We start from the raw sequence: 14,744 nt of genomic DNA on the forward strand, positions 1-14,744 counted from the left end.
GTCCATACCCCCACTGCACACATCCAACTTATCACTGTTTATTTGTCTTCCCGTCCACCTGTTCTCAAACATTTGCTGAGCCCCTCTGTGGGCCAGATCTGGGGCAAGGTCCTGGTGACTCAGCAGTGGGTGAACCGGCCAGGCCTCTACTGCTTCTCCCTGGGCCCACGTTTACTCTGCTACCAAGACTTCCCTTCCACCCAGACTCTCTCAGCCGGGGCCCGTGGCGGCCCACGTCAGCTCTTGTCTGGACCTCCAGCACTACCCCACCTGAGTTTCTTATCTTCCTCCACTCTCTGACCCGCCGAGAACAGTACTCCCAAAAGAGAGGAACCCAAACTGCTGACCTTAGCCCTCCTCACCTGCCTAAGAGCTTCTCGGGCTCTGTGCTGTCCGCCAAGGTGTGGACTCTTCAGCCTGGTGTCACATTCCTCTGTGGTATGAGCCCTGCCCTCTGCTGCAGCTCTGAGTTCCACTCGTTTTTGGCTGTCTCTACACATGAGCGGGTTCCTCCAGATGCCCTCTTTCACCTTCCCTCTGCCTAGACCACCCTTCTCTGCCTCTCCACATGCCTAACCCTGTGCATCCTTTAAGGCATATATTAACTGCCACCCCACTTACACAGCCTCCCCTGACACCTGTCCTCAGCAACAAGCTGCATCTCCTCACACACCCCTACCCCCCAGCTTCCGTTTGTGCTTCTTATGACACTTTGTACCATTGAGAGCAGTTCTCTCTCCTACTAGGCAACTAGGCAGGGACAGCCTCACAGGAAAGGGACCAGGCCTCATTCGGGAGAGTATTATCCAGAGAAGTCACTCAGTAAACATTTGTCGGAAGAATAAAATGCACTGGTCCCTGCTCACAAGTTTTATAAAGTCACAACTAAAGCTGTGATTTGGCAACGGACTTAGAGACACGGACCCCCTGTTGACCTCACTGGTCTAAGCTGGTAGTAAGCCGAACAGTACCTCCAGAGCACTTTTCACAGTGGTTGATAAATAAGGCGATTTTGCAGGAGGAAAGATTTCAGAAAGAAACGTTCTTCCTTTCTGTGTGCAACATGTCACCTCACCTTCTGCCTATTTGCCTTGCTTGCAGTAGGTTCCAGATCCGTGTCTTCATCTGAGGCCACACTGTCATAGTCCGGCTGGTCATTGTCTTGACTCTCGACACTGTGCTGGTTACTGATTGTTTTCAGTATGAGCTCCACGTTGTCTATCAACAGAAACAAACAACTTTTCTTCAGGCCTAAAAAAACTTTTATCCCCAAAATCCACTGGGAGGATTTTTGGGTTTAGCCATTTAAAGACTAAAAGAAAATGACAGAAATAGCAATGTTATATTCACACCAAAACAGGAATCACAGAGGTTATCAACCAGAAAGGGCCTTACTATCAACTGCATGGAGGTATTTAAGCATCCCTGCAGGCCACTTAGCAAATGTGCGCAAATTAATTAGGTGGTTTAGGAAAGTGCTGCTCAGATTGAGAAGGCAGGCTCCCAAGTTTCTCATTATTCCAGGAGACAGAGCACAGAGCTTAGTTCCAACTCATGGAAATAACACTGTAACTACTATAAGATTAACTGTGATTCTATTCTAATTGTAACTTGTTTACAAGGTAATGACATGGAAAAGAAACTGTTAAAATGGAGCCTAGTGAACTTGGTGCTCAAAGAACAGGCTCCTGGCATTTAGTCAGCTGACTGCCAGAGAGGAGAAAACAACTCAGTGGACACACATACCCATGCCAGGAAGGTATGGCCTACAGGGGAGCAGGGATGATTCCACAGGCTCTAACACGCTTTGAATAAAACATTTCACAAATTATCCAAGCCTCTCCAACTTCTCTCAGTCAACTCAAGCTGACCTCTGATTTCCAGTGTTATTTCTGGTTTGTATCTGGGTGACAAATTATGGTTACTCAAAAGGAATTTTAAGTTTTCAAATTAATATTTAAAATATATGTATCATCTGACTACAGAAATAATACTCAGTGCCGGGGTGCCTGGGTCGCTCAGTCAGTTGAGCGTCTGACTCCTAATTTCAGCTCAGGTCATGATCCCATGGTCCTGCGTTGGGCTCTGTGCTGAGTGTGGAGCCTGCTTAGGATTCTCTCTGTCTCTCTCTTTCTCTCTCGCTCTCTCTCTCCCCACCCCCTTACCCCTCTACCCCACTCACTCTAGCTAAAAATACATATAATAATAATAATAATAATAATAATAATAGAAAAGAAGCAATACTCCATATAGAATAATGGTAATCACTCCTAGCTATTGATCTATGTTGGTCTATACCCTTCCAGAGTTTTCCCTAAACATATACATATAAAGAGCCAATTTCATCAATAGCAGTTGGTATGGTATAGAAAGTTGTTGTGAAGACTAAATTAGCAAATCCTGAACCAGTGACCATCGTTTCTGTGGAAACACAGGGTTGGGTTCCTGCCAGCCTCTGGTCACATCATTTCTGTCAACCAATCAATATAGAACCTTACTTATGTGTGTTTCTGTTTAAAGGCACCTTTAGAATATATATATATATATATATATATATATATATATTTATTTATTTATTTTATTTTATTTATTTTTTTTTTTTTTACGAGCGCCTGGGTGGCTCAGTGAGTTAACCATCTGACTTTGGCTCAGGTTATGATCTCACAGTTTGTGAGTTTGAGCACCACATCGGCTCTGCGGTCAGTGTAAAGCCCGCTTCAGCTCCTCTGCCCTCGTCCCTCCCCTACCTCACTTATGCTCTTTCTCTCTCTCTCCCTAAAATAAATAAACATTGAATATATACATATGTGTTTATTTATATTTATGTTTAATATAATATATATTTATATTTAATGTTTATTTATTTATTTTGAGAGAGAGAGAGCACGCACATGCAGAGGGGCAGAGAGAGGGAGACTGAGAGAATCCCAAGCAGGCTCTGTGCTGTCAGCTTAAAGCCCAATGTGGGGCTCAAATTCATGAACCATGAGATCATGACCTGAGCCAAAATCAAGAGTCAGACACTTAAACTGAGACTGAGCTACTGAGGTGTCCCTAAAAACACCTTAAAAATTTTTTTTGTTTTTAATGTTTATTTTTGAGAGAGAGAGGGAGAGGGAGGAACAGAGAAGAGACACACAGAATCCAAAGCAGGCTCCAGGCTCTGAGCTGTCAGCACAGCCTGACGTGGGGCTTGAACTCATGAACCGTGAGATCATGACCTGCAGAGCCGAAGTCGGACACTTAACCAACTGAGCCACCCAGGCGCCCCATAAAAACACCTTTAATATACATTGTCGATTCATTAACATTGAACTGACAGCGAACAGCACTATCCAATTCATGTGTGAACGAATCTTATCTCACACAGGTATTTTCTCCATAAGGCACATCACAGCCTCCTTGTGCTTAGGAGCCCCAGAGAGCACTTGAGTACAATGCCGCGGGCCCATTTTAAGCAGCAAAATCATCAACAAAAGGCACAGAAATGTAAAAATGTGGTACTAAGTAGACCTAAAAAGGACACTTATTAACAATATGAGAATTGAGACAAAAAGGCAGAGCACGACCTAGTTCGGTTTCAGCTGGGAATGTGTGTTTTGGGTGACTCAAATATTTTGCCACTCTGCACATGTCCACGAGTTTCCATGGGGAGTACTGATGTTGAGGTTACAGATAAATTTCAGTTAACAGATGAATTTGCAAATATGGGATCTGCAAATAACGACGGCTGATTATGTATTTACACAGTACTTCCATGTGATATATTCACTTGCACATATGTATGTGTATAAATGGTCTCCTTACAAAACTGCGATTACACTAAACCTTTTTTAGAAAAACTGATTTATTACTTTATATCACTCTATATTCTTTGGGGAAAAAAAAGGTTGCACTACTCAAATATATTCAAATTCTCACTGCTTACCTGTTGCAAACTGTTACCTGTTTCTAATGTTTTCAGTGTTACATATATGTGTAACATCTTTCATTATTTACCCTCAAGTTAGCTAGAAATGGAACCACCAAATCAAAGAGTATGTACATTTTGACATTTCAAATTTACATAAGGACCTTTATCACTACACCTTTGCCAAAATTTAGTAAATTTCCTTAGAATCTGCTTATTCCTGTTGAACTAGTAAAATCAAAAACTGATGTCAGTTGATGATTACTGTCTTTGGGGAATACTATGCTAACTGAAAACTTAATTTTTATAGTCTGTACTTCTTCCGTTTAAATGCTTTAATAATAGGGGCACCTGGGTGGCTGAGTCAGTTAAGCATCTGACTTTGGCTCAGGTCATGATCTCCCGGTTCGTGGGCTTGAGCCCTGTGTCAGGTTCTGTGCTGACAGAGCCTAGAGCCTGCTTCGGATTCTATGTCTCCCTCTCTCTCTGCCCCTCCCCCACTCACGCTCTGTCTCTCTTTCTCTCTCTCTCTCTAAAATATAAACATTAAAAAAATTTAAATGCTTTATAATAAAAAACATATTCTACGGGCACCTTGGGGGCTCAGTCAGTTGAGTCTACTCTTGATCTCGGCTCAGGTCATGATCTCACAGTTCAGTTCGTGGGATTGAGCCCCACATCAGGCGGGCTCTGTACTGACAGCATTGAACGTGCTTGGGATTCTCTCTCCCCTTCTCTCTCTGCCCCCACCCCCCCACTTGTGTGCACACACCTTCTCTCTCTCTCAAAATAAGTAAACTTAGGAAAAAATGTACTATATATAATTACAAAAAAACCAGTAAGTATAGAGTAACGGGAGATGGGGAAAAGTGTGTTCCTAAGCACAGACTCAGGACGCTGAGCTACTGAACTAGGTGCAACAGGGCACCTTGGAAATGGGGCTTGGTGCTCTCTACAATTTTAAACCACAACAATTCTTACTGAAGACATCTAAAGTTTACAGTAACAAGTTTTAATTATTTAGAACTCAGTTTTGTATGTAAGCAACAGCAGGTAAACTGTAATATCAATTAAGAGGGTTGATTTTCTTATGCCCTTTAATAAGATCTAAGTCAGACTTTTGGGTTAATTTCAGAACGCATTGTTTGTTTTTTTTAACTGGGAGGAGTTGGGGGGGTTTCCAGTAAGGACTGGAAAACCTGACAGACAAATTCTAAAAGAGCTGTAACACTCCGGACGCAATTCTATAGGAAGATAGGTGATCTAAGAGGAAGAAACATATAAGGTAAATTTGAATAGCAGTTAGTAACACTGAAATATTTATCATTCATCAGGGCTCAAAAAAGGTAAACTTTTCATTATGACTGCTTTAATTAGTTTGTCATTTTAAACTTAACACGTGTGTCAAGTTTAGAAGACCAAAGAAGCAAACATTTAGTGGTTTGAAATAGTTACCTTTTGAACCAGAAAGAGGACTGCCTTGCTGTCTCCTCTTGGCATCACTGAGAATGTCGATGACCAGTGTGGCAAACTCATGGGCGTTAAACCGAGCTAGTTTCTGTCTGCCCTGAGTGAGAAAATAATTGGAAATATTTCCATATGTGAAAACATATGCATCAATATTCACATAAAACCAGTTACACTGTCGTCAGATTTCAGCAGACTTCCAAACATGATCAAAGTACCACCGCAGGTTAATGGAGTCACACATCAATGTTTTCCTTGCAAATAGTCTAGAACCATCTACATAAGAGAACTAGATACCATTTAAATTCTCACAGTGCACATTTCTGAAAAAAAACGTTTCTACCTGATGCTTTTTTCCATTACAATTCAATTTTAGAGTAGACCCAATAATGAAAAATTTGGAAGAAAATTGTAAAATTTCAAGATAAAGTTAAAAATGTTGGGAACTGCCATTGCCATTAATCAATAAACATTAAAAACCCTTCCCAATTTACTCAACTTTTCTCCTCATTATGGGTGCTTAGGCTGTTTTGAATGCTCTATTATTTTATACAGTGCTTTGAAGAAAATCACCGTGCATAATTCTTTGTATTTTTATTTTACTGGCATATATTCCCAACTAAAGATTTCTGGTGTGAAAGGATGGACTTAATTTTGAGGCTTTTAAAATCAGTTAACAAACTGACTTTCTGAAGTCGACAGCAACATAAACTCTTACCTACAGCATCAGAAAGCCCATTTCACCATACCCCTACCAGCTTCAAGTATCCTTTATTACATTCTTTATTAATTGGGTTGATGAAATTTTCATTAATGCCTTTTCATTAATGCTTTCTTGGATCACTAATAAGGTTAAACATTTCTTCACATTTGTAAGCCATTTATATTTCCTCCGTGAATTGTTTCATATTCTTTGACAGGCTTCTGTTTACATGTTTTGCTTTTCTTACCAGTTTCTTGAGTTTTCTGTGTGCGCATTTGTGTGTATATATATAAAGGACAGTTAACATTTTAATCAAACAAAAATGTAAAATACCTGTCCTGGGAAAATGAAATACCATGTTATCAGCCATTCTCCAAATAACACTACCAGTTTCTTCTCAGATTCGGCCACTTGCCTGATTCCGTGTTGAAGAGTACTCAGGATTGACCGGAAGGAAGGGGACGACAGTTGTCTCGGTTACCAGGGTGCTGTGGTTTTGCGTGGCAAGCCAGACTAGCCAGAGGAAAGAGCCAGAGATAGAATCTTATCACCATGGGTGCGCCACCGCCCCTCTGACAGCCGCGGCTCCCATGTCATGAGGGAGACTCGGGGAAGCACACTCCGAAACCAACATACACAAAAGTAAATGTCGACACACGCATCATCAGGACAGGAGAAATCAGGCAAGTAAAACACTGAGGTGGGCAGCTTGTCACTGCCCACTGACAAGAGAAGCTTATTAGAAAAAGCCACGTGTTCAGTCACCTGCATCAGTCTCTCGCCTGTCAACTTCATCGTACACATCCATGGCAAGTTCTTCAAACAAATGATTACTTAGCTGCAAGTAAAAAAATATCAGGAACACAAGGCACAAGGATTAACACTAGCAGAATGAGTGGGCATTGTGACTTATTCACCCTTTGATCTCCAATGTCTTATCCAAAGCCAGTGCTTAGTAAAATACCGACTGTTAAACAGACAATAACATTTCCAGAACAGTACAGCTCCTCTAGAAATTTCTGCCTCCCACAGCAGCCTCACTCCTTTGTAATACGTAGACAGGGGTGTGCTATGAAGGAGTAAGAGGCATCTGAAGTGCACAATCTCAAAAGTAGGGTCCAGTTCTCCACTCTTCGCATGACATCACCCTTTAAAGCCCCCCTCTTCTGCTCGTGAGCAACTGCCAGTGCCTCTGAATATAAAGAATCCTAAACCCTTGATGGGATAGAGACGCCAAAACATGCCATTCTGAAAAGATAAAACATGCCACCGCACAAGCTACCACCCAGACTTCGGCAAGTCTCTGCTGTATTCTTCAGTAAGCAGGCTTCCAATCCCCCAAACCAAGTGTCCCCAGCAAAAAACACCTGTCTATACTCAGTACATTGTGCAGTGTTGGCCAACAAAACAATCTCCACACTGCCTGGAACGCCTGCCTGGCGGCCACTGGGATAGAGAAGACACTCAGGGTCTTCCTCAAGCCACCTGAGGCTAAGCGTCCACCAGGTGGCTCTAGTTCTCTGCACTTTTCCCCTCATAAAAAACACCCAGATGTTTGGTGGCGGTCACTTTTTAGTTGACACTGAATGTCTTTTATTCCTGACCGTACTCCTTACGTCCACCCACAGTACCTGGCACAGAGATGGGGCCCAGGAAATATCCAGCACACGCTGACCAGAAGGTATTTTATGTGGCAATTTAAAATGCTGGCTACACAGACCTTGTGAGAGCTTGCTAAAATGAATACAATTGCTGGATGAAAGCAGCAGGATATAAAATCCTATAATTATGATGGAGCTTCCATTAAATAAAAAATGATAGGCATATGAAACGAGAATTAGAAGAAACATATCAAAATACTGTGCCTGAATCCGTTAAGAATACAGTGAATGAAAAGGATTCCCCTTGTCCGTTTTCCAAATTTTCTCTAGTGTGGTTAACTTATATTTGTAATTGAAAATAAGCTCTGATAGCGTTTTGCTGGATAAGGTGACGAGCGACTGGAGACCTAAACTTGTATCACAAATATCGGTCTCTTTCCAATAAGGGGCTACAAGCTAAGATTATTATTACTGACAGTAACTACAACAGCAATACTGAGGGCTCACACCTCAGGTACTGTGCTACTGTCATCATATTAATACTCATGACACTTCTGTGCAGATAGGAACTATGATCATCCCACTCTACAGACAAGGAAATTGAGGCCCAGAAATTAGCAGCTTGCCTAAAGTCACAAAGCCAGCAAGTAATGGACCTGAGATCCAAGTTTAAGTCTCTCCAAATGTTAACGCTTAACTAGTTCAAGAAACACATTAGTCTAATTATATTTTTCTCAGTTCCTTATCAGGGAGGGAGATACTGTGGGACAACCACTGAAGTGGCACTGATCAAGCTGTCCCTTGTGAGGAGACCACTGGGTGGGGTCAATAGGTATTGACAGCAGCCTGTCTCACTGAGCAGTTCAGATCTGCAGCCACTGATGGATCGTAAGTCCTCTTTCCAGGAGAGGACACCACAGCGCAGAAAGGCTAAGGAGCTTGTCAGAGATGAGCTCTCTAACTGACCAGTCTGACCACAGCCCAGGTTCTTGGGATCTGTACTCAACTTTGTTCCACATATTTGTCTAGTGCCTGCCACATGCTAGAGATATTACAGACATAACCCCACCTTTATGCGGTTTTCAGTCTAGCAAATGTAGGTTAGTTAAGGGAGCCTGAGTATTATCTATAATGTCTGAATTATTTAAAATAAAAATTGGCTTATATACTCTTAAGTAATTAAAATGAAATCACAGACTATTTGGTGCTATCTGATTCCAAAGGTTATCATCTTAATCATCCTACCATATGACCGCCTTAATTTAAGAAAGGTGATAAAAACACACAGACACACAAAACCACAGATACAGAACACAGAGACACCAGATTGCATAAAATACATTTATTTCATATCACAAATACTAGTAACGATAGACTCACTTGTATGTCATATTCAGTACTTAGTATTATTTGGAGCGCTAGTGAAGAGGAACGAGGAGAAAGTCCTACATTAGGGGAGAGGTGCAGCTTCAGAGTCAGGCTTGGGGAAACTTCCACCTATACTGTCAAGGTGGTCAGATTTCAGTTACTTGAACGACAAAAGGGCGGGAAGCTGGGGAAGGAGAAGACTGCAGAAAGACAGGATTCCCGAGAGAGGACCTGAAGGTGGCCTTAGAGAGTGTAAACCCAAAAAGAAACAAACACCTGCGCTTGCACACATGTGTGCATGCACACACACGCACAAACACACACATGCATGTGCGCAGGCACGCAGTGGGAATCAGATGGAAAGCAGGGCAAAAACTGAATGGTGAGAACTGGATGACACTCTTTGAGGTGAAGAAAAGAAGTTAGGAATCTTGGTTCAGATCCAGAGGGCTGTGAGGACAGCCAGAGGCGGGAAATCTGGTGGTTACAGTGGTTGGGGTTACAGTGGGTTACAGTGGTTACAGTACCCTGGTGAGGCTTCAACTGGGGGGGCCCCAACAAAGGGAAAGCGCTCCCAGAGAAGCTGGCTGGTCAGGGTCCTGACTAGGGCTGAGGTGGGCAGGCTGGAAAGAAGTATGCAGACCGAAGGGAGCTGGGTGAGCTCTGAGTGCACACCCAGGGCAGGACCACCAGCCCTCGACAGCATGCACTTACAAAGCTCTGATGAATGAAGCGGGCTAAGCAAGACCATGATACTGGCGGCTGGACCCAGATGGCAGCAGGTGGAGCTGCGGTACTCACCATTCCAGTACCAAATTGTGCCATTCCCTAGTGTGCTATAAGGCTACCGGAAGGAATCCTACGAAGTGTGTCCCACTTACTGTTTTACAGGGAGAGAAACTAAGGAACTCTTATGAAAAGAAACAGCTTCCTAATGTCAAAGGCACAGTCTTCACTTTGAAAACGACAGAGAAAAACGCCATTACTCGAAGCAGAGCCAATAAATTGGATCTACTAAACTTAATAGTACTTCCCATCTTCTTCTCTACATACTCAGTGCTCTGCTTCTGATTTAACAACATCTGAGAGTATGAAAAGTCATCTGATGTAACAGGTAACGGGCTAAGGATAGGAATTAGCAGGATGCATGAACTGAACTCCACACTGAACTTCACTAGGAAACAGAGATACTCACAGATTGAAGCTTCTTCTTAGCAGCTTTTGCCAATTCAGACAAATCCAGGCTGCTAAGAAAATGTACAAAACTAATAAGCACATAAATAAAAACCATTTTTGTGAGCTTGGCAGAAGATTAAGATAGTCAAGGCATCAAGACATTAATTACAGTTCATGGACATGGTCAGAAACAAAAATTCTACAGCCCATTAGAGTTAGTGAGAAAACTCTGAACACAAAAACTTGTAACTCCTTTTAGAAATATCATGCTCAGGTAACATAGTAAAGGGAAAAATAATCACCAGATAACTGAAAGACAAAAACTACTGCCAGGCTAGTCGCCAACCCCTTTATGTGAGAAGTCACAATTCTTAAAGTATTAAAAAAAAAAAAAAAAAAAAAGGCACGACAGAAGGAAATACGAAAAGGGCAGAATGAGAAAAACCAGAAGGGCAAGATTACATCTAGAACAGCAGCTAATCATTTCATAAACTCTTGACAGTATTTGTGCAAAGGTAATTGGTTAAATAAGAATTTCAAGTTCATTCCTGCAGCTGTGAACTCATCTAACCTCACAGACCAGGGGTAGGCAGATTATAGCCCATTTTTTTGTTTGGTTCCTGAGCTAAATGTTTTTACATTCTTACATGGTTTGGGAAAAAAAATCCCAAAACAAAAGAAAAATATTTCATAATGTGAAGAATTCTATGAAATCCACATTTCAGTGTCCAGAAATAAAATCTTCTTGCAACTGATATGCCCTTCATTTACATAACATTCACGGATGCGTGCATCTACAATTGGCAGAATAGTTGTGACAGAGGCTGTGTGGCCCACAAAGCCTAAAATATTTATTATTCAGCCCTTAAAAATTTTGTCAGTCATGGTTATAGACAAAGAATATCTTCTATTACAATACAGAAATATTCTGAGATATCATCTATAGACACAATACACTGTCCCAACTGGCTAAAATTGGGACATCCCTAACTCCAATTTTCTTACTAGTAAATTTGTTACGTGTACTCTTTCAAGCTTAAGTTTTACATGGTGGTTTACTTACAGCCGTCTTATTTCCAAATTGTATAGCCATAAAAGAGAAAAATGTATGGGCTTTGTTAAATACAAAATATAATACACTTAAACACTATACAACCAAGGAAATAACAGTGACAGATAAAATTGATTGGTATTTCAACAGCCTTACCTGTCTGCCATTTGAGGTATTATAAAGTGCTGTCCATTTTTGTGATCTGAAAGAGAAATCAAGCCAAAGTTTTGGTCATACAAACACTGATAGGATCTATAAAGGAACACCATCATTATTTTTTCAATTTACATTTTGCAATTAGCATTTTCTCATAATTAGGAATTATGTGGGAGGGGCAGAGGTTGCCAGTTTGGCTACAAACTCCCTAAGGCCTGGCCAGTAGCAAGAATCATAGTCCCATTTTCAACCGATACAAAGGTCCAGACACCATTAGGCAGAAAGGTTATGTTCACGTTAATCCTACACTTCATCCATCCCCAGTATAACTGATGACCTTTAGTTATGGACAGAACTTGTGGGGAGCTGAATTAGCTCAGAGCAAGCTTCCATCAGCTCTCCATGTGGGATGGGGGAGCACCCTTGGGGTCTTGTGGCTCACCTTCAAATTAATCAACTAGCATAAAACCATCAGGGCTGAGGCAGGCGGTCTTGGCAGATCCAGGCAGGGCTTAATGACCTAGTCCTCACCTAGCTTTTGGAGGGCACTGATCACATGCCAATGAATAAAAAGCCATTCTATGCATTCACATATAGGTTTTTGTGTAACTATCAGTCTTTATTTCTCTTGGATAAATAGCTAGCAGTGGGACTGCTAGGTTGTGGAGGTATTAGGTCAATGTGTGCACAACTTGGTAAGAAACTGCTAGACTTTTTGACAGAGTAGCTCTATCATTTTGTTTTCCAACCAGCAGTGTATGAGAGTTACAGTTGCTTCACATCTTCCCATTCAGATTGCCAGTTTCTTAGGGGTTTTTAAATTTCAGTCATTCCAAAAGGCGTGTAGCGGTACCTCACTGTGCTTTTAATTTGCATTTCCCTAATGGCTGATGATGCCGAGCGCCTCACTTCATGTGCTCATTTGTCATCTGGATATGGTCTTTGCCCGGTTTTTATCGGGCTGTTTGTTTTCTTATATTTGAATTTTATATATTTAGGTATAAATATTCTGGATCCAAGTTCTTTGTTGGACATGTGATTTCCTAGTATTTTCTCCCAGGCTGTGGCTTGTTTTTCACTCTCTTAATTACAGTTTTTGCAGAGCAAAAGCTTTCAATTTTGACAAAGTCCAATTCATCAGTATTTTCTTTTATGGATTGTGCTTTTATGTTACATCTAAACACTTCACCTAATCCAAGATCACAGATTTTCTTCTAGACATTTTATAGTTTTACATTTAGATCTATGATCTATTTTTAGTTTTTATGCCAGTGTGGGAGGTACTGAAGTTTCTACTTCTGCACATGGATGTCCAGTTGCTCCAACACTGAAAAGACTATCTTCCTCCACTGAATTGCCTTTGCAACTATCCAAAATCAACTGAACATATTTGTGTGTCTACTCCTGGATGCTGTCTACTGTTTCAAAGACTTGTATGTCTGTCTCTTCACCGTCTGAGTACAGCAAAACTTGACGGCAAGAGTTAAAATTGGATGGTGTGATTCTGCCCACATTCTCCTTCTTTTGCAAAATGGTCTCTTGGCTATTCTAGTTCCTCTGCCTTTCCATGTAAATTTTAGAATCAGCACATCCAAGTATGCAAGAAAATCCTTGAATTACACTAACTTTACAAACTAATTTGCAGAGAAACGACGTTAACTCTATTTGTTCCAACCCATGAACAGTTCTCTTTCCACTTATTCAGGTCTTCCTGGATTGCTTTCAGCATTTGGTAGTTTTCAGCATGCAGATCCCACAAATATTTTGCCAGATTTCTACCTAAGCTTCCAATGTGGAGCTATTATAAATGTTACTGTTTTTCTAGGTTCAGTCTCCAATTACCCAATGCTAATCTACAGAAGTATGATTGATTTTTGATTGCTTCCCTTGTATTCATTCTGCAACCTTGCTAAACTCACTTATTTGTTCTAAGAACTGTAGATTCCTTGGGATTTTCAACATAGAAACCATCTCATTTATGATGAATTGTATCTGTTTCATTCCAATCTATATGCCTTTTGTTTTTCTTGTCTTATGGCACTGGTTAGGACTTCCAGAGCAATGTTGAATAAGAGTGGTAAGAGTAGACATCTTGGCCTTGTTTCTGATAGTCAAGCAAAAACATTCAATCTTTCGTCATTAAGGAAGATGTTAGCTGTGGGTCTCTACTGATACTCTTTATCAGGTTAAGGAAGTCCTTTCTATTCTAAGTTTGCTCTTTTCTTATCATGAAAGAATGTTGAATTCTGTTACATATTTTTCTGCATCAACTGATAAGATTGATGACTTTTTTTCAGCCGGTTAATGTGATAAATCACATTAAATGATTTTCAAATATTTAATCAGTTTTGGCATTTAGAAACCTTACTTGGTTATGATATATATATATCTATATAGATATATATCTATAGATATATATATATCTATATAGATATATATATATAGTCGGATTTGATCTGCTAACACTTTGTTGAGGATTTTGGTGTCCATGTTCATGAGGGCTATTTTTTTGAGCTGTTTTTGCTCGGTTTGGTACCAGGGTAACGGTGGCTTCACAAAATGACTTCAGAGGTGTTTCCTACCTTTTATTTTCTAAATATCATGCAGAATTAATGTTATTTCTTCTTCAAATACTTGGTAGAATAGTTTCATTTAATGTGCAAAACCTGAAAAGTGAATTCCTAACACTTAAAAATATCTATTAAGTATCATAATTGCAAAGCTAGCAAATCACATGAGTCATCAAGCATATCTGTTGTATAGTTATATGGCAACACCACTTCAGCTAGTTCACAGTACTTAACAGTGAAATCATCTGGGTTGGGGTTTTCTTAAATGGAAGATTTTAAAGTACAAATTCAAATTCTTTAAAATGTAAGATTATGGATTTACATGATCTCTTTCTTATTGGGTGGTGGTTAGTAGTTTGTGGTTTTCAAGGAATGGTTACTTTTTTTTAAGTTTCTTTATTTTGAGAGTGGGAGGAAGGGAGAGAGAGAGACAGTGAGTTCACATGCATGAGCGAGCAGGGAAGGGGCAGAGAAAGACACCACATTGTCAGTGCAGAGCCTGACACAGGGCTTGAGCTCACGAACTGTGAGATCATGACTTAGGCCAAAATCAAGAGTCTGACACTTAATCGACCGAGCCACCCAGGTGCCCCAGGAATTGGTTAATTTTATCTAAGTTGTCCAATTTGTGTGCATAGAATTATTTATAATATGGGTAGACCTTTATCAATTTCATTGAAATTTTCAAAGAATCAGCTTCTGGTTTCATTAATTTCTCTCTACTGCTTTCCTTTTTCAATTT

At 40.6% G+C, this 14,744-nt stretch overlaps 1 protein-coding gene and 1 non-coding gene across 20 annotated transcripts in view; both read right to left on the minus strand.

Moving 5' to 3' along the window:
• Positions 1–14,744, minus strand: part of GIT2 (GIT ArfGAP 2) — a 52,006-nt gene that overhangs the window by 20,937 nt on the left and 16,325 nt on the right. For 14 of the 19 annotated variants that reach the window (XR_006210172.1, XM_042962972.1, XM_042962975.1 and 11 more), the window contains exons 8-13: positions 11,433–11,478; positions 10,245–10,296; positions 6,846–6,918; positions 6,496–6,593; positions 5,366–5,477; positions 1,076–1,218 (exon numbers count right to left, since the gene is read on the minus strand). Coding sequence is in view for 18 of the 19 variants with exons in the window: in XM_042962972.1 (XP_042818906.1) it covers positions 1,076–1,218; positions 5,366–5,477; positions 6,496–6,593; positions 6,846–6,918; positions 10,245–10,296; positions 11,433–11,478 (524 nt within the window). In the remaining variant the exon portion in view is untranslated. The remainder of the gene's footprint in view (positions 1–1,075; positions 1,219–5,365; positions 5,478–6,495; positions 6,594–6,845; positions 6,919–10,244; positions 10,297–11,432; positions 11,479–14,744) is intronic. The other 5 variants (XM_042962970.1, XM_042962963.1, XM_042962958.1 and 2 more) reach the window with 3 other exon arrangements.
• On the minus strand, positions 5,082–5,143 carry LOC122232841. The gene has a single exon (XR_006210252.1). It is a non-coding gene; the product is annotated as a U7 small nuclear RNA (small nuclear RNA).

Source organism: Panthera tigris, chromosome D3 (assembly GCF_018350195.1).
Source record: "Panthera tigris isolate Pti1 chromosome D3, P.tigris_Pti1_mat1.1, whole genome shotgun sequence".
NCBI classification, from domain to species: Eukaryota; Metazoa; Chordata; class Mammalia; order Carnivora; family Felidae; genus Panthera; species Panthera tigris.